The sequence below is a fragment of the Hyperolius riggenbachi genome, chromosome 3 (genome assembly GCF_040937935.1).
Source record: "Hyperolius riggenbachi isolate aHypRig1 chromosome 3, aHypRig1.pri, whole genome shotgun sequence".
Taxonomy (NCBI): Eukaryota; Metazoa; Chordata; class Amphibia; order Anura; family Hyperoliidae; genus Hyperolius; species Hyperolius riggenbachi.
This window is the reverse complement of record NC_090648.1, coordinates 435,879,743-435,899,056: the sequence shown is the minus strand read 5'-3', so window position 1 is coordinate 435,899,056 and position 19,314 is coordinate 435,879,743. Positions and strand designations below refer to the sequence as shown.

Genomic DNA, 19,314 nt, shown 5'->3' with positions numbered 1-19,314 from the left:
GGAAGGTCGAGTCAAACATATATTAAAGCATAAGCTAGACGGTGAACAAAGCCGCTCTCTTAAAAGGGAAAGACCATGGATAGGTTTAAAAATCATTTTTTTTATAAAATATTAAATGCAAATCCTACATTTTTTTCTTTATGTAATTGCTTTCGGTACGCCTTTACATAGTTAGCTTGGTTGGAAAAAAGACACCTGTCCATCAAGTTCAACCAGAAAAAAACAAAACAAAGAAAAACAAAACTGTGTCCTGAATCCACACATAGCCCAGTTGATCCAGGGAAGGCGAAAAACCTTACAAGGCATGGGCCAATTAGCCTTAAAAGGGAAAAAATCCGTCTTGATTTCAGATGATAGTCTGATAAATCCCTTCATAAACTTTCATGGGAATTACCGAGCAATTATAGTCATGGATGCTCTTCAATGCTTCAATGAAAGGAAAGCATCCAAGCCTACGTTAAATGCAGATATAGAGGCAAGATATCCCAGATTTTAACCACACTGTGAAGGACCCCTTTCTAAATACACTGCAAAAACTTTTTTTTTTCTCCATCCCCTTGTTTGTTGTACATCCCTAGGGACTAAATGCTCATCTGCTAAGCTTTCGTATTGCCCTCTGATGTATTTATGCATGTTAATCAGGTCACCTCTCAGTCACCTTTTTTCCAAGCTAAATAAGCCCAGTTTGTCCAGCCTTTCTTGGTAAGTGAGATCTTCCATCCCTCTGATTAATTTAGTTGCCTGTCCTTGTACCCGTTCCAGAAGGTCAATGTCTGTTCTATAGTGTGGGGCCCAAAACGGTATCCTATACTCCAGATGTGGCCTAACAAGTGATTCATACAAAGGGAGTAGTATACAAGCGTCTCAAGATTTTATTTTCTGTTTTATGCATCCCAGAATTGTATTTGCTTTAGCTGCTGCTGCTTGGCATCACATATGGTTACTTAACTTGTAATCAAACAGTATTCCCAAATCCTTCTCCAAGTCTGATGTTCTCATCTGTATGTTATTTATTTTATATGGTGTTCTATCCTTTACTCTGCCATGTGCCTGCCCATATAATTTACCAGTTTACCCGCTACACTCTCTATACTCATCTACTGTGGTCCTCAGCTTTGGAGTCACACAACCTTACCTTCCAATCAGACAGGCTGGACTATCATGCTTTCACACACCTGACTCCTCCCACAATCTCCGCATCACACAATACTGTAAGATCATACCCTGTTGATCACTAGACAGGGTGGTAGGTTAATGACTGGAACAACCAAGACTTGCTCCAATCAGCAGCATGGGGTGGAGGTAAGTCCTCTCCCAGAAGTGAAAGAGGGAGGTCAAGCTGTTATGAAGTATCAGGCCTGCTCCTGTAGATGGTCATCATTGGCACTCCAGAAGGCTGCATGAGAAGAATAGTATGGTGGGGGACTGTGAGGAAGTAAGCCCACCTAGATGTTAATTGAAGATTTAGGAAGGAGGGTGTATGTGCTCATGTCTGGAATCTACATTAGATTTCTTTGCTTTGAAATTGTCTATTTTACATGTCTATGGAGTGAGACTTCAGTAGCTGTTCCCACCATCCCTGAGCTGCTAACATTGGCCATCTGAATAATTCACTCTGCACACTGACATGATAAATAAACCGATATCTCGAAGTACACATAGGGATTCTCAGGAAAAATGTCACAGCATATGATAGGATGTCAATTTCATAACGGTGATGCCAACGATTAAGTCCCTAAGGTACCCGCATGCAGCCATACAGCTATTACTCATGGTGGGGTTGCAAAAAAATATTGATAAAGAAAAAAAATGAGCCTTCCATTTTTCATCTATAACTAAAGTAGCATTTTTGATGGACTGACATTTTACTAGAATCTAGGAAATAAATATCATAAGCAAGTTATGTTGTTCGTACCTGGCGAGACCCCAGAGACACCAACCGAGTCTCCTTCCCAAATGGGCTTTTCTGCAGCTCATGGACAAACTGGGAGAGCTGGGAGTGGGTGCGGCTGCAGTAATAGATCTGGGAGAGAAGGAATATGTGTGTTATGAGAACAAAAACCATCTGCACATAGATAGGAGAGACAGAGTAACCAAGCAGCTCGGGTGACCCAAACCACTAGGAATATATAGGGGGATAAAAGAGAATGACAAGTCCTCCTACTAAAAAGCAATGCTTGGTGAAATTTGCCTTCTTAAAACAGAAGGAAACTTGCAATAATTCAGCTATAAGTGAACATTTGTGGTTACCCACAATGCTCCACTACTGAATATGCAAATTATCTCTTTCACCCCTGTAAGCCAGGCAAGCATCCAGAACCGCTGGTGTATAGCATGCCTATAGCTTTAAATACAGTGGTTTGCAAAAGTATTCGGCCCTCTTGAAGTTTTCCACATTTTGTCATATTACTGCCACAAACATGAATCAACTTTATTGGAATTCCACGTGAAAGACCAATACAAAGTGGAGTACACGTGAGAAGTGGAACGAAAATCATACAGGATTCCAAACATTTACAAAAAAAATAACTGCAAAGTGGGGTGTGCGTAATTATTCAGCCCCCTGAGTCAATACTTTGTAGAACCAACTTTTGCTGCAATTACAGCTGCCTGTCTTTTAGGGTATGTCTCTACCAGCTTTGCACATCTAGAGACTGAAATCCTTGCCCATTCTTCTTTGCAAAACAGCTCCAGCTCAGTCAGATTAGATGGACAGCGTTTGTGAACAGCAGTTTTCAGATCTTGCCACAGATTCTCGATAGGATTTAGATCTGGACTTTGACTGGGCCATTCTAACACATGGATATGTTTTGTTTCGAACCATTCCATTGTTGCCCTGGCTTTATGTTTAGGGTCGTTGTCCTGCTGGAAGGTGAACCTCCGCCCCAGTCTCAAGTCTTTTGCAGACTCCAAGAGGTTTTCTTCCAAGATTGCCCTGTATTTGCTCCATCCATCTTCCCATCAACTCTGACCAGCTTCCCTGTCCCTGCTGAAGAGAAGCACCCCCAGAGCATGATGCTGCCACCACCACATTTGACAGTGGGGAGGGTGTGTTCAGAGTGATGTGCAGGGTTAGTTTTCCGTCACACATAGTGTTTTGCATTTTGGCCAAAAAGTTCCATTTTGGTCTCATCTGACCAGAGCACCTTCTTCCACATGTTGTGTCCCCCACATGGCTTGTGGCAAACCGCAAACAGGACTTCTTTTGCTTTTCTGTTAACAATGGCTTTCCTCTTGCCACTCTTCCATAAAGGCCAACCTTGTGCAGTGCACGACTAATAGTTGTCCTATGGACAGATTCCCCCACCTGAGCTGTAGATCTCTGCAGCTCGTCCAGAGTCACCATGGGCCTCTTGACTGCATTTCTGATCAGCGCTCTCCTTGTTCGGCCTGTGAGTTTAGGACGACGGCCTTGTCTTGGTAGGTTTACAGTTGTGCCATACTCCTTCAATTTCTGAATGATCGCTTCATCAGTGCTCCGTGGGATGTTCAAGGCTTTGGAAATCTTTTTGTAGCCTAAGCCTGCTTTAAATTTCTCAATAACTTTATCCCTGACCTGTCTGGTGTGTTCTTGGGACTTCATGGTGTTGTTGCTCCCAATATTCTCTTAGACAACCTCTGAGGCCATCACAAAGCAGCTGTATTTGTACTGACATTAGATTACACACGTGCACTCTATTTAGTCATTATCACTCATCAGGCAACTGGCTGCACTCAGACCAAAGGGGGCTAAATAATTACGCACATCCCACTTTGCAGTTATTTATTTGTAAAAATGTTTGGAATCATGTATGATTTTTGTTGCACTTCTCACGTGTACACCACTTTGTATTGGTCTTTCATGTGGAATTTCATTAAAATTGGTTTGTATTTGTGGCAGTAATATGACAAAATGTGGAAAACTTCAAGGGGGCCGAATACTTTTGCAAACCACTGTATTATACAGCCACATCAACCCCACATGATGACAACCTGTTTTGGACTTTTGGTCCTCATCAGTACATGGCAGGGATTGATATGGCTGTATGGGGGAGGGCTTGGACCAGTTACAGAGTAACCAAGCAGCTCGGGGTGAACCAAACCACTAGGAATGTATAGGGGGATAAAAGAGACCGAAAAGCCCTCCTACTAATAAGTAATGCTTGGTGAAATGTGCCTTCTTAAAATAGAACATAGATAGAATGACCTTTAAAGGGACACTTAAGTCAAAAAAAAAAAAATGAGTTTTACTCACCTGGGGCTTCCAATAGCCCCCTGCAGCTGTCCGGTGCCCTCGCCGTCTCCCTCCGATCCTCCTGGCCCCGCTGACAGCCACTTCCTGTTTCGGTGACAGGAGCTGACAGGCTGGGGACGCGAGTGATTCTTCGCGTTCCAGGCCACAATAGCGCCATCTATGCTGCTATAGCATATATCATATACCATATAGCAGTATACGGAGGACAAAAGTGCTACTCATTGCAAAAAAAAAAATCTTTGCAGGAAAAACCTCAACACACACAATTTTCCTACATGCGACATCTGAAAAAATAGCAACATGGTTGTCAGTTTATTTCTGGATGCCATTCTCGCATCTAATGGATACAGGCCCATAGCAATTCACTGCTGTGCAAATTTCTGTGCTGAAAAAAAAACAAAAACACAAATTTGCACCTAGTAGAAACAGGCCCTTCAATTCAGCGCATGCAAGTACTTTGAATGGATTGATCGTTTATTATTGTTCGGTAACAAACAGTGATTGTCATCTGATCTGCCAGAATGGATCGGTCTCCTTGGATGATAATCACTGTCAACATTGTTGGGGCAATTTTTTAAACAATTATTAGTTTGCAGCAACCACGATCTAGTGTGTGTATAAAGCTTAAAGAAAAACTGTGACCAAGGATTGAACTTCATCTCAATCAGTACCTGAAACCCCCTTTCCCATGAGAAATCTTTTCCTTTTCTCAAACGGATCATTAGGGGGCTTTGTATGGCTGATATTGTGGTGAAACCCCTCCTTTGTTGCATTGTGGGAAATAACAGCTGTTTCCAACTGCCAAAAAAGCAGCATCTCCTTCCAGTGACATCACCTGCCAGCAGTAAAAATGTCACCATATGATAAATGTCAGAATGTAAATCAGGGAGAGGAAAGATTTTACAATGGACAAACACTGACTAAATCACTTATACAGAATTATTGTAAAAATAAGCACTTTTGTTCATTACGTTATTTTCACTGGCGTTCCACTTTAAGATGCCAAACAGAGTGCACAGAACACACACAGATCAAACAAACACAATGCAATAACTGCTAGATATTCTCATCATTATATCTGACAGCTACTTACGGATCAATTATTATTTTGAAAGGCAGCAGAAACAGATGGGACGCCATCCAAATATCGCGTCCTAGCTACTATTTTTAGGAATGGCATGAAGATCATTTGAGCTGGATAAAGTTATGCAATAGGGATTCAATCAATTTTGTTTAGACTTTGCATCCAACAGGATATAACCTACTGGGCATAGCAATTTCCTCCAAATTTATTGTGCCATTATCAACGCATAATATAGTTTAAAATCACACTGCAGCATCCATCGTATTTATGCATTTACCCTGCTTACGGTAATTCAGCAAACTGTTTACTGGCATTTTTTTTACTAATTTAAAAGGAGAACTAAAAAGTCAAATCAATAAAAAGCAGCCAGACATGGCAAAGTCATTGCAGAAGCTGCGTTTAAAGCAGTTTGACAACAAACTACTGTGAGGTAAACTTGCTGACAGCTGTAAGTAACTAGAAGAGTCACATGATCAGTGGAACCGCTGCTGAGGGAAGAGTAAAAGGCCATTGCTTGCTCAAGGAGCGGACCACTCCTTCACAGATATATTGATGCGGTCTCTCTTTCAAAACAAATATAATAGCATTTGAGAGTTTGGGTAACAACATACAAACACTAGGACCAGGGACCAGTCTTCATAAAAAAAGCTCCTCTCTATACAGTTATTATAGTACGCTAAAATATAACATTTAGTCAAAATAAGATTAAAATTGAGACTGTCTTAACAAAACATATACACCATTACCTAGACGTGATTCTTGAGGACCTTCAGGATTGCATTTAGATTACTTACCTTAGTAACATGTTCCTCTTCCAAATCATCTTCATCGTCCAGCCTGAGGGCACACGAGGGAGAAAAGTATTAAGTTATTTCAGTTAAGAAAACCAAATTCTTCAATTAATTGTAATAGCTAGAAAGAATCTGCAATATCTTTTTTTTTTCTTCTTAAATAAATCATATAGCACTTCACCTGCACCCAGTACTGTTTTGTGTGGAGAAGACAGTGGCCCATATGCAATTAACTTTTTCTCCTAAGTTTTCTCCTAGGAGATACTTTTTCTTTTTTTTTTTCTCTCTTTAAAATAACTTTCAGTACTTTGCAACTGAAGAAAATAACAAAACTAGGGGATAAAGTACTGTCAAATATATTTTGTGTATTTTCCTGTTTGCTGGTAGTTTAAAAAGTGTACCTGAGATGGGGCAGGAGATAAAATGTATACATACCTGGGGCTTCCTCCAGCCCTCTCTGGCCTGATTGCTCCCTCCCTGTTCCCTGCTGCCAACTCAATCGTCTGCAATCGGCCCCGGTAAGTTGCCCAGTCGTGGTCATTGGGTGTAGGCGCAGTCTGGCCGTGCACGCTCCTCGTCACGCTCCCAAATGCTCCGAGCAATGGAAGAGCAACGGGGGCACATGCGTGGCCAGGCTGCGCAAGCACAATTAGCCTCAGACCGGCAAACTTACCGGAGCTGATTGCGGACAAAAGAGTAGGTGGTGGAGGACTGCGAGGGACTGATCAGGCCGGAGGGGGCTAGAGGTAGCCCAAAGTATGTTTAAATTATCCCTCCTGCCCCAATTCAGGTTTTCTTTAAAAGGCATTTTATTGACAAGGTCAGAACATATCACCTAGGAAAAAAAAGTGAATTGCATATGGGTCAGTGTCTCTTTACTGTTGCACTAAACAATTATCTCACATTACAACATTAAAGTCTACAGACTTAGGGGCCAAGTCATAGTTATTACAGTAGAATCCCTTTATATCTGAAGATTACGCTAACAGAACTGGTCGTACATTGTAACTTCTTGCCGATCGCTCTACGTCAATTGGCGTGAACGCGGCGGCAGCCCCAGGACCACACCGATTGGCATGAATGGCCTTCTATGGGGCTAGCAGGAGAGCGCTCGCGCCGATGCGCGCACATCTCCGCTTACGTTTAACCTTCAGTCTCCTAGTGGCGATCGCTCGGAGACTGTTAGACGGCCGTCTAATATACCTGTACAGCGCTGCGATCTAAGGCAGCGCTGTACTGGGGACGAAGCAATCGGTGGTGATAGGCTGAAGCCTATCACAGACGATCTCTGTGATAGACTGACAGGGGGAGGGTGGGAAAAATAAAAGAAAAATAGGCATTTTTATAAAAAAAAAAAAAAATGTGTAAAAAAAAATTAAAATAAATAAACATTGGGGGAGTGATGAGACCCCACCAACAGAGAACTATGTTGGTGGGGAGAAAAGAAGGGGGAATCATTTGTGTGCCGAGTTGTGCGGCCCTGCAGCGAGGTCTGAAAGCTGTAGTGGCCCAATTTATGAAAAATGTCCTGGTTTTTAGGGGGGTTTGCGGTCCTCAAGTGGGTATATTCATACAGGTGCATGGTCGGGACCTGAGGACTGAGTTTACTACAGCCAGAGGTTTGCTAGATAAAAAAAAAGCGCACAGCGTTCATGTTGCAAAGGGTGTAGTGGTATGCTGTTTCAAACAAAGCCAGTGGAGCTCTTGTTTTCAGCTACCTGACATATCAGTATGGATTTTTTCTGTTGACTTTGAAGTCTCAGTCACCAGAGAACAAAACATTACACTAATGTGCTATTACAATGTGAATTTTAATGGTAGAAAAAAAAACCCCACTAGTCCAAGGATCCTTGGTGACCAATGACTACACCTCATCCTATGGAGCTATCCTATTTCAGCAAAACAACGCATTTCCTGTACTTCCAAAGCATCCCAATCAAAACAGGAGGTGGAGCTCTAAACAAATAACTCCCCAGCGACTCACCCCATTGGTCTGTAAAGCCATCAATCACATTCATGCTTCGTCAAAAGAAGGCTTGAAAATACAAAGAGGAGGAGCTTCCTCACAACAATGAACCACTTCCTCCTGGATCTCTAAGGTCGTGGCTTACAAAGGTTGGAGAGTAGTGGCCAACCTGTGTGATTCAGCAATCCTAAACTGGATCGTTTTAAAATCCATCTTCCTTTAGGTGGAATACATTTTCATCACTCACCTTTGTCAGATCAGATCATGTAGTTGAGCTTGCTGAAAGGTCCTGGATTTGCTGAAATAACATTCTAACAGGTGCTGCACACAAGCTACAGCTACATGATGGTCATTTTATTAATCTTATCAATCCTCAGTATGATCTGATATGGCACAGGTAAGTGCTACACATCTGTTACCACCTAGTTACATACATTTTCACAAAAATTCCAGGTTTAGTGGATCACAAAGGCTTTCTGGCTTCAGTAAATCCGGAGGCTGTAGCCGCACAACTAATTTGATTATTATTGTCTTGGGTGTAGCTCTGTGTAGCAATAGGGGATACAGAGTCTGTGACCACCCCAGGGCCCCTGGACCAGAGGGGCCTGCCTTCAACCACTGTATTAGCTCCTCATTGGTGCTACGCTGGAAATTATCAATTCTCAAAAAAACTATAAAAAACTTAACACCTCTGGTGGATGTCAGAGTGTTGAAAGTCTTCTCTTTATCTCCTCCTTAAGTAGTCCGTGGATGAATACCTCTGCTAATTGCTGTCCACCATCACTAGCGCCACAATCTTGGTACTCAGTAATCTACAACATCTCGTCAATACACAGTGGCTGAGCATCTCAGTGTGTGCGCACCCGGTCCACTTCCTCCACTTCTGCAAACATCACAGGGCAGGCAGGCTGGCATTCTCTGTGTGAAAGTACCGTCCAGGGAGCCAATATGGAAGCTGCTGAAGCTCTTCAGATGAGTCCTTGGAAAGCAAACAGCCTGTGATAAAATAAGGGTGATCCTTGGGAACCGTGTCAGGCCACTGCATGCATTTTTTTTCTTCTTTCCAATAAATGTTACTTACCTATTGGCACAAATAGCCTGTGATTTTGCTAATATCCTGATTCGGCCCTGGTCTAATCTGGAGAGCTTCAACACCTTCCATATTGGATCCCTGGATGATGCTTCCACACAGACGGGATGATCAAGGACCGATCAACAGTGGTTTATCCACGGATGCGCTTGTATGCTGAACTGTTATTATTGGAATTCTGTCATCTAATAAGACACGAAAAGGTTAGCCTGCCTGCCCTGTGACGTTTGCAGAAGTGGAGGGAGTGGACCGAGTGCGCACATGTCGAGACACTGAGCCTCTGTGTATTGCCGAGATGCCAATACGCTGTGGATTACTGAGTACCGAGATTGGTACTTTTAACACTATGAGATTCACTGGAGGTTGTACTACCTGTTGAACTAGTTACTCTGCATTGAGCACAGGGAGAACTTAAAAAGTTTTTATTTGTTTTTAATTATCAACTCTATATGGGCTTTAAATAGTGGTAATCAATAAAAAAAAAAAAAACCTGTTCCTCTCCCCTGCTTACAATGCGGCTGTCCTAGGTGGGTTTTGGGATCCCATATTATTAAACTTTATTTATAATGAACTAACATACAATAGATAGGGGAGATGACGTTGAAAACATTAAAGTGTACAACAATGGCACACAAGATAGTGAAATAATAAACAATGCTGTAAAGATTGCAAGGTAGGGATAAATGAAGACAAGTCACTGAGTCTGTATGGTTGGCTGAGAAGAGCACACGGAGAAGAGAGCGCACTGCTAAAAAAAGCTTACAATCTAAGGCAGTGGTCCTAAAACTAAGGCCCGTGGGCTGAATGCGGCCCCCCAAGGATTTTTCACTGGCCCCCAAACACAAAATGTATAACTTGTAGATGTGGCCCACTGCACCTTTAAATCTTGATGGCCCACATAGAGAATAGCAGTGCTAGCACCACCCATCCACATACTGTAGAAGCCAGTGAGCAGTAATACGCTGGCTTCCAATTCAGCATCGGGTGACACTGCTGTCCAACTGGATTGCAGGTTGTCACCTTGGTATGCTTCACTGTCTGGTGCACAAAGACGTTCTTGGGGCGCCGCATGACTGAATGTCTGCTGCTGGGAGTCCTCCTCCAGGCATGATTGGGGGAATCAATACCTAGATTTAATGTAATGTTTTTCCGCATCATTTTATGTATGTTCCGGCCTTCCAGCAATCTGAAGAATGTTGACCCGGCCCTCAATCAAAAAAGTTTGAGGACCCCTGATCTAAGGGGTAAAGAAGTAACACATTAGGAGGGGTGGGGTGGCAGATCAGAGGGGGGGGGCTTTAAGTTATGAAGATGGCAGGTAGGCTATGGTAAACAGATGGGTCTTTAAAGGAATACTGTAGGGGGGGTCGGGGGAAAATGAGTTGAACTTACCCGGGGCTTCTAATGGTCCCCCGCAGACATCCTGTGCCCGCGCAGCCACTCACCGATGCTCCGACTCCGATTCACTTCTGGAATTTCAGACTTTAAAGTCTGAAAACCACTGCGCCTGCGTTGCCGCTGTCGTCACCAGAAGTGTAAAGCAAAAGCCCAGCATGGTCTGTGCCTGCGCAGTACGTTCCTGGTGACATCAGTGGGAGCGAGGACACGGCAACGCAGGCGCAGTGGTTTTAAGACTTTAAAGTCTGAAATTCCAGAAGTGAACCGGAGGCGGGGCCGGAGCATCTGACAGTGGCTGCGCGGGCACAGGACATCTGCGGGGGACCATTAGAAGCCCCGGGTAAGTTCAACTAATTTTCCCCCGACCCCCCACCAGTATTCCTTTAAAGTCTGACTGAATGATATGAAGGTGGGGGCGAGCCTGATGGGTGGAGGGAGTTCCATAAATTAGGGTCTGCTCTGGAGAAGTCCTGGAGCCTCGGGAGTGTGCAAGTGATGCGAGGGGCAGACATCCGTACAATGTTGGAGGTTGGGATGGAGTGGGATATGGAGTATCTCTGGATGAGATCAGATGTACAGAGTACTTGAGAGGCCCAAAGTAAAATTTGCACGGGGGCCCCAATTCCTTAGCTATGCCACTAGTGTAGCTCCAATCGCTCTGTCATGCACTTTTGATAGAAGGACTTTACCATCATATCCTCAGTCTATTTTTCTAAAACCAATTCATTCATCATCTCACAATCCAGCGATCCCAGATCCCTCCTTTAAACTCAGTGAAACAATCCCTGCCGCCAAAGCTTGCCTGCCACGTAATGCCGTCACAGATGGCAGATCCTGCAGCTGTCACCAGTAAAAATGTCACCCGCTTGAAAGGTAAATGTGTATCCGTTTGCTTCGTGGAGCGAAAGCCTCATTAATAAAGCCTGGGCAAGCTGTGTCAATAGAGATCTGTCATCCAGGCATTTAAAAACAACCCTCAGATCAAAACCGCTCAACGGCCGTGCGTGCCCTGTCACAAAAAGTGACGCGCCAGTCACATCGAATACACATTCTACTTCACAGACAGCTGTGTCAGCCCCATTATAATGTCAGGCTGCCATGTACCTGCGGTAAATGCCGTCCCGCACAGAGGTAAGGACAGCGGGAACGCATTGGCGAACTCACACACTAAAGGAGAAAACTGGCCTTGATCTCCCTTCAATAGCACTATTAATCTTCACCTGTCAAGCCTTGTAAATGAAGTAAGATGTCATTCTCATTGAGCACAGACCTCATTACTTCGGTGGAGAACAAGGGCGCCTCATTATAAAATCATTTTGCCAGCCACGTCAAAATAAATAAATGAATAATGGAGACATATAGTCTGAATGAGCGGTGCTTAAAGTGAATCTGTCAAAGTTCAAAATACATGACATGGCTACATAATGGGGTACCCCAAGATCAAAAGTGAAGGGCACCACTGCAAAGCCTACTGATAAAATTTACTACAGGCATGTCTCTGTTTTTAAATAAGGGATTTGATTAGCTAAATTTACATTTGAAAACACTATTCGCATGATCAATAAGCTGCAATGTTATATTTCTGTATTCCACTGTCTCACTGTGGGATTATCATTTGTGCTGCATTTTGCATTAGTGAGGGGTGGGAAAGAGGTTTTTGATGCAGTTTGTCACTTTTGACAGCTGCGCAAATAATTCAAGCCATGACATAATAAAGGTCAATGTGAAAATCATACTGTTTAGCAAAGAGATGCTGTTACTTAATGTAGCTGTTTGCTAGATCAGTTTGCTCCTTTTCCAGACTGAGTGAAATCTCTGCACATCAATACACAGAACTGCTTCTAAGCCCAGGAAACCTCTCTTACATTCAGGCAGCAGACGGCGGTGACACTTTACACAGCTGTCCCTAGAACAAGACAGTGGGAGAGTCACTAGCTATTTCTGTGGGAGCCTACAGAAGACTGAACTGTAGTCAGTGAGCAGAGCTATATTTTGCTGACAAGCCATTACCACTGTTAGGGCCCGTTTCCACTATAGCGTTGCGGAATCGCCGGCGAATCACCGCAGGAAAATCGCATGCGGGTGCGATTCCGCATGCGTTTTTTGCCGCGATTTCGCATAGGTTAGGGTGATGCGATTTTAACCATGTCACTGCCTGTGTGAATTAACATGGGTACCTATGCGAAATCGCATGCGAAATCGCGGCAAAAACGCATGGGGAAATCGCATGCGATTTCCCTATTAAATACATTGCGTGCGATTCGCCTGCATTCCACATGCAGGCGAATTCTGAGGGCCCTACCCTGCAGATTTTTTCTGCACAGAAAAACGTGCAGGAAAAACGCACAAGTGGAAACAGTCCCATCCACTTGTACTGGCTGTGCGAATCCCCATGCGGGCAACGCATGCGGATTCGCGATAGTGGAAACGGGCCCTTACATGAAGGAGCAATAAGCAAGAAATAAAACAAGGTCAGTGTTTTTTGGCAATTTTATGTCCTATCTATTCAAAACTCAAAACAAACTGGAATGTCACCAAAGCCCTACTGACTTTAAAGAGGAACTCCAGTGAAAATAATGTAATAAAAAAGTGCATATTTTTTGTAATAATAATGTATAAATGATTTTGTCCATGTTTGCTCATTGCAAGGAAATGAACAGCGCTACTTAAAAACAGGCAAGTGCCTACCTGCAAAAGAGTGCAAGCCCCACTTGTGGGATATAATACACACTGAGCATACACATGACCTGTCTACCACTGGAGGAGGATGTTAGTTTCCTGTAACAGCTTGCATGCAACCTTTTAAGTACTTGTCCCTCCCACTGCGAAGAAGTCGATCCTCCATGGGAGGGGCCTAACACTAACTAAATCCTAACCTTGCGCTGATCCACCTTTTGCGCATGTTTGCTCATTGCAAAATCTTTTCTCTCCCTGATTTACATTCAGACATTTATCACATGGTGACATTTTTACTGCTGGCAGGTGATGTCACTGGAAAGAGATGCTGCTTGCTTTTTTGGCAGTTGGAAACAGCTGTTGTTTTCCACAATGTAACAAGGCTCCCACAGTGTGATGTCAGTACCTCAATGCAGTGAGGCACTGACATCACACTGTGGGAGAGGTTTCACCACAAAATCAGCCATAGAGCCCCCTGATGATCTGTTTGAGAAAAGTAATAGATTTCTCATTGGAAAGGAGGCATCAGCTACTGATTGGGATGACGTTCAATTCTTGGTTACGGTTTCTCTTTAAGTACCATAGAGCTAATTTACATTGATGCCCATAGTGTTAGTCCTAAATAAGCTTGAAATATTGGGTGGGGCTTCTAAAGCAAGAGGTGCCCTTTCTTCAGAAGCCCCACCCAATATCTCAAGTTTCATTAGGTAGACAGGGGATTACATCACTATTGTTCACAACTGCAGTTTGGACTGAAGACGGCAGTAGCCTGCAGTGGCCTGATCTCTGCATCTGGACCTCCTGGGTTCAGTCTACTTTTTTATGCACTTTGGGTGACAAACAGACAGCTGTACTCCTGTAAGCAGAGCATCACTGATTGAAAATACAGTAAGATGCCTTCAGCGCAGGGTGACAGGGTGAACGAGGGACAGTCAAGGGGTGGTCATCACGTGACCACAAATTACATGTGACCACAAGTAACACATAACCATGCAGAGTTCAGCTTTATCTATGAATGAGTTCGTAATAAATGTATCATACTCTGTTGGCTTCTTTGTGTCCTCATCACTCTCATACTCGGCGAGGACCAGTTCTTCTTCTCCCTGCTCCAGACCCGGGCTGTCCACTCCGGAGAGCATTTGCTTACTGAGCTGCAGCAGCCTCATTGTCTCCTCTTCCTCCTCTCTCTGGAAATACAGGAGAAGAAGAGGCAGTAAAAGTAGAGAACACTTTAAAGGGTTTTATATACACCGTTGTAGAGGGAAGGCTCTGGATACCATACATCCTTCCTGTCCCTCAGCCCATCCTATCATTCCCACGCCGTCCCTGGTGGAAGCTATTCGATCTGCTAGTTCAAACTCTTCTTCTGTAGGCTTCAGTGGTACTTGCGTCTCTGAGTCCTACCTGAAACAAGTACATCCGTACTGTGCATGTGCAAGCTCTAACTTGTGCCTGTATTCAGTCTTCTATCGCCGGTACCGGGTCCCGTCACTTCGACCAGTCAGAGCCAGCAGACGCAAGCGCAGTGCGCTCCCTCCGTAATGCGCAGGCGCCTGCGTAAGGCAGGCACCAGAGAGCCAGAGGGAGGCGCTGTGCATGCGTACAACTGGCCGCGTCTGGCGGAAGTAACGGCACCCGGTGGAGAAGACGGAGAAGGCTGAGGATGGCGGTGTGGGAGTGATCCGTGTAGATGGGGCTGGATGAAGCCCCAGGTATGTATAAATCTTGTATTATTATTCAGCTCTGAGTCCCTTTAAGGGCTTCAAAAAAAGTAAAGCTTATTTGGTCAGTGGATCTAGTAAGTCCTCGTGAGTTTCATTTTTGGCTTCAGATTTGCTTTACCTGTCATTCCTCATCCTGCAGAAACACACACAGCTTGCAAAAATTGGTATGGGAAAAGGTCGATGCAGCATGCTCATAAATAACTGCTTACAAAGTCTAAAAGAATCAGAATGAAAATCCATAGATTGGACATTTTAACCTACAAATAGGTGTGCATGGTCTGGTGAAAGGCAATGCTGAATACCAGGCTGTGGAGTCGGTAGATAAATCCTATTGAACCAGACTCCTCAGTTTCTGGTATTTCTGACTTCTCTGGGGGGATGGTCAGTGAGATGCTTATTAGTTTAGTGCTTGTATGTGGAGAATAATAATGTATACAGCTTGAAAATGAACCAATCAAATCATGCAGTGGCAGCATATGATTGGTCTGTTTTCAAACTGCTTACATTTGCTTAAAGGGAACCTGAAGCAGGAGATTTATGGAGGCTGCCATATTTAATTTCCTTTTATACAATACCAGTTGCCTGGCTGTCCTGCTGATTCTCTGCCTCTAATATTTTTATCCATAGACTCTGAACAAACATGCAGCAGATCAGGTGATTCTGACATTATTGTCAAATCTGTCCAGATTAGCTGCATGCTTGTTACTGGTGTTATTCAGACACTACTGCAGCCAAAAAGATCAGCAGGGCTGCCAGGCAACTGGTATTGTTAAAAAATAAATAAATATGGCAGCCTCCACATCCCTCTCACTTCAGGTTCCCTTGAACGACTAGCCGACCGCTCCATTGTATATATACATGGTTTACGGTTTCGTGTCGCCACCCGCTCGGTATACCTGTCAGCATGGGCTTCGGCCAGCCGAGCCAGAAATGTCAATTTGCATTCTGCTCGTCAGAACAGACTTAACAGATCTAATCCATACAGACCAATGTGAGTGGATCCTATTGCTCTGCATAGGATTCGTTCGCATCTGTGCCGATCCATTCTGCTTATATTTGCACTGTGAAAACAGCCTTATTAAAGGGAACCAAAGAGGAATGGGTTGTTAAAATAGACAAAGGCTTTTATAAATACCTGGGGCTTCTTCCAGCCCCATAAGCCTGGATCGCTCCCACGCCGCCATCCTCCGCTTCCTGGAACCGCCGGTACCGGGCCCGTCACTTCCGGCGGACGCGGCCAATTGTCCGCATCACAGGGGCTCCCTCCATACCCGTACGCATGCGGCTGCGCAGTAGGCAGCTTCATGCGTACTTGTATAGAGGGAGCGCCGTGTGATGCGGAGAATCGGCCACGTCCGCCGGCCGACTGGCCGCAATGACAGGACCCGGTACCGGCGGATCCATGCAGCAGAGGACGGCGGCGTGGGAGCGATCCGTGCGTATGGGGCTGGAGGAAGCCCCAGGTATGTATAAAACCTTTTTTTGATCCTCTCTGGTTCCCTTTAAAGTTACAGATGCTTTACATGATGAAGAGGGAGCCAGAGAGGAACTTTCTGGCAATAAAATGAAAAGTGCACTTATGTTATAAAGATAATCCTAAATTGTTACATTAAGAAAGTTCTTTTTTTTTTTCAGGGAACCGAACAGGTTCTTTTATCTTTACTTAGGTTGGAGTAGTTTCAGTTCTTACCTTCCTTTTACAGGCAAACTTCAACTGGACGTTATGTCGCATCTGCTGCAGCCGCTCCTCTCTCTTCTGTCGCCGGATCTGATCCTCCTGCACACAGAAGAGCACTCTTATTGGCTAAACAATCAGTCAAACGGCAAAATCACCAGCATGACAAGGTTTCTTTCAGCAATCCTCTAAAGAAGAATTTCAAGCTGTTCGGAAGAGTTACTCAAAGCCCCATCATTATAATTGCCGTTTAAAGCTAGTTAAAAAAAAAAAAAAAAAAAGTACCCCAAAACTCCCACTACATCCATGGAGCTGCCTTCTCTGAAGATATACAAGTCAACACCTACTGCTTGATTTAAAGAGGAGCTGTGGTGAAAATAACATAATGAATAAAATTGCTTATTTTTGCCCATTGCAAAATATTTCCTCACCCTGATTTACATAATGAAATTTATCACAGGTGGTGACATCTTTAGGCTGAGTTCTAGTCCTTGCATGCGGGAAACGCTGGTATAGCGAACCCGTGGCCCCAGCAGAAGAGTATCAGACTCCCATTGTTGCAATAGACCAATGAGAATCGTCCCTCCCTAGGAAGGATTTTCATTGGTCCACTACTCAGTGAAACAATGCGAATCCTCCCTGGAGAGGGACGATTTCCATTGGTCATTTGTAACTAACAGGAGCCTGAGAGGCTTGTGCTGGGAAAACAGTATACCGGGACCCAAATGGATGGAAGCAGGTGAGTATCTTGTGAAATGCATGCGACTAGCAGCCTAGTGAGAACAGACCCTGTCCATTCTCATAGGCTAGCATTGATTGTGTCGGCCTCTGTTGTGTCTAGTCCATTAGGAAAAAAATCACGTGGGGCCCAAACTCTGGAACGCACCAAACAGATCCCTTACGAACAGACTGATGTGAACACGCACGCAAAGATACTTCCGTACCACTCGTACACCGTTTACGCTAATGGCAAAGGCAATGCTCGTCGTGCTATCAGCGCACCAAGCTATAGTATTTTCAGTATGGTCTGGTAATATTGCCACACATTGTGCAAATTTTGTGCATCAACCCCCTTGGCCCTTATTCAAGTCACTTTTTCTACTAAGTTTTCTCCTAGGTGATATTTCCACCCCTTATCAATGAAATGCCTTTTAAGCCACCAGCAAGCAAGAAAATACTCAGAATAATTAAGGCAGTACTTTTTCAATTGCAGAGTGCGTAAAACAGGGGTCTCAAACTCAATTTACCTGGGGGGCCACAGGAGGCAAAGTCAGGATGAGGCTGGGCCGCATAAGGAATTTCACAATCGCGGCGCATCGCCGCCTCTGCCCGCTCCTCTCACTCTTCCTTCACAGAGAGGGGTGGGGAGAGGCGGCGATCCGTGCGGCGATTGACGTCAGGAGGGGCAGAGCTGAAGCGGAAAGCTCTGCCCCTTCCAGGAAATGCCGACGGATTGCCCCCCGGGCAATTTGGGGGCTTTGCAGCCCTCGTTTAGCGGCGGGGATGCGGCGGATTACTTGGGAGCACTGAAGCGAACTATAAGGAAGCTTTTGCCGGCGAGGGCCACAAAATATTGTATCGAGGGCCGCAAATGGCCCGCGAGTTTGAGACCCCTGGTGCACGTGCATCCCCGTGCACGTGAAAATTGTGAAAAAATAAACCCACCCAAAAAAAAATACACCTTTATTTCCAAACGATATATTGTCACCATACTTTGTACTAGGGACATAATTAAAATCTTGTGATTACCAGGACAAATGGGCAGATAAAATGTGTGGGTTTTATGTACAGTAGCAGTGTTTATATTAAAACCATAGGGGATGAAATTAGAGAAATAGTGCATTTTTTTCCTTGTATTTCCCTTTAAAATGCATAGAAAATAAAGTAATTACTGAAAACAAATATCAACTCCAAAAAGCCCAATTGGTGGTGAAAAAAACAAGATATAGATCATTTCATTGTGATTAGTAGTGATTAAGCTATTGGCTAATGAAAGGGATGAGCACTGAAAGTTGAAAATCGCTCTTGTCCGTTAGGGTAAAAACGCCTTTGGGGTGAAGTGGTTAAGGAACCCCTGAATTTATTTTGCAGGTGGCATGGTCTATTACAGTACCCTGCATTATAATGTCCCCATAATCTAGTGTTTTTATTAATGTGCTCATTAGTATTCTGGCCACCAATTTACAATTTTTACAGTACCCCCTATTATAGTGTGCTCCCTATCATACTTCCCCCAACACTCACAATGGGGGAAAATGGCAGGGAACTTATGCAGAGTACTCAAGGAACCCTGGTTGAGAAAGCCTGGTATACACCAAAGCAATTTTTCAATATTTTTTTTTTTATAATTGGAGAAGAATTGAACACACTTGTGTGGTACATTGGTCAGACGTTTTGAAGTGTTACAATCAATCTGCAAAAAAAGACTGTAATTCTTGAATTGAATATAAATGTAATTGCATGGAGTGTGGCCACGTTAACCACTTGAGGACCGCCCCCAGCCGATGGGCGGCGGCAAAGTCCGGGTCCAAACGACCGCAATACGCCCATCGGCTGGGGCGGCATCAGCGGTGGCTGTGCGGCGATCGCGTCATCAATGACGCGATCGCCACCGGCAATAGGCTCCGCCCACCCTACTTGGAAACCCGCCGGCCAATCAGCAGCGCCGGCGGGTTT

The 19,314-nt window shown here is 44.2% G+C and overlaps 1 protein-coding gene across 4 annotated transcripts in view; it reads right to left on the bottom strand.

Moving 5' to 3' along the window:
• The window catches only part of DDX11 (DEAD/H-box helicase 11), a 176,640-nt gene that overhangs the window by 85,046 nt on the left and 72,280 nt on the right, over nt 1–19,314 (bottom strand). For all 4 annotated transcript variants that reach the window (XM_068277660.1, XM_068277657.1, XM_068277658.1 and 1 more), the window contains exons 4-7: nt 16,654–16,740; nt 14,281–14,426; nt 6,113–6,155; nt 1,916–2,023 (exon numbers count right to left, since the gene is read on the bottom strand). In XM_068277660.1, the coding sequence (XP_068133761.1) occupies nt 1,916–2,023; nt 6,113–6,155; nt 14,281–14,426; nt 16,654–16,740 (384 nt within the window). The remainder of the gene's footprint in view (nt 1–1,915; nt 2,024–6,112; nt 6,156–14,280; nt 14,427–16,653; nt 16,741–19,314) is intronic.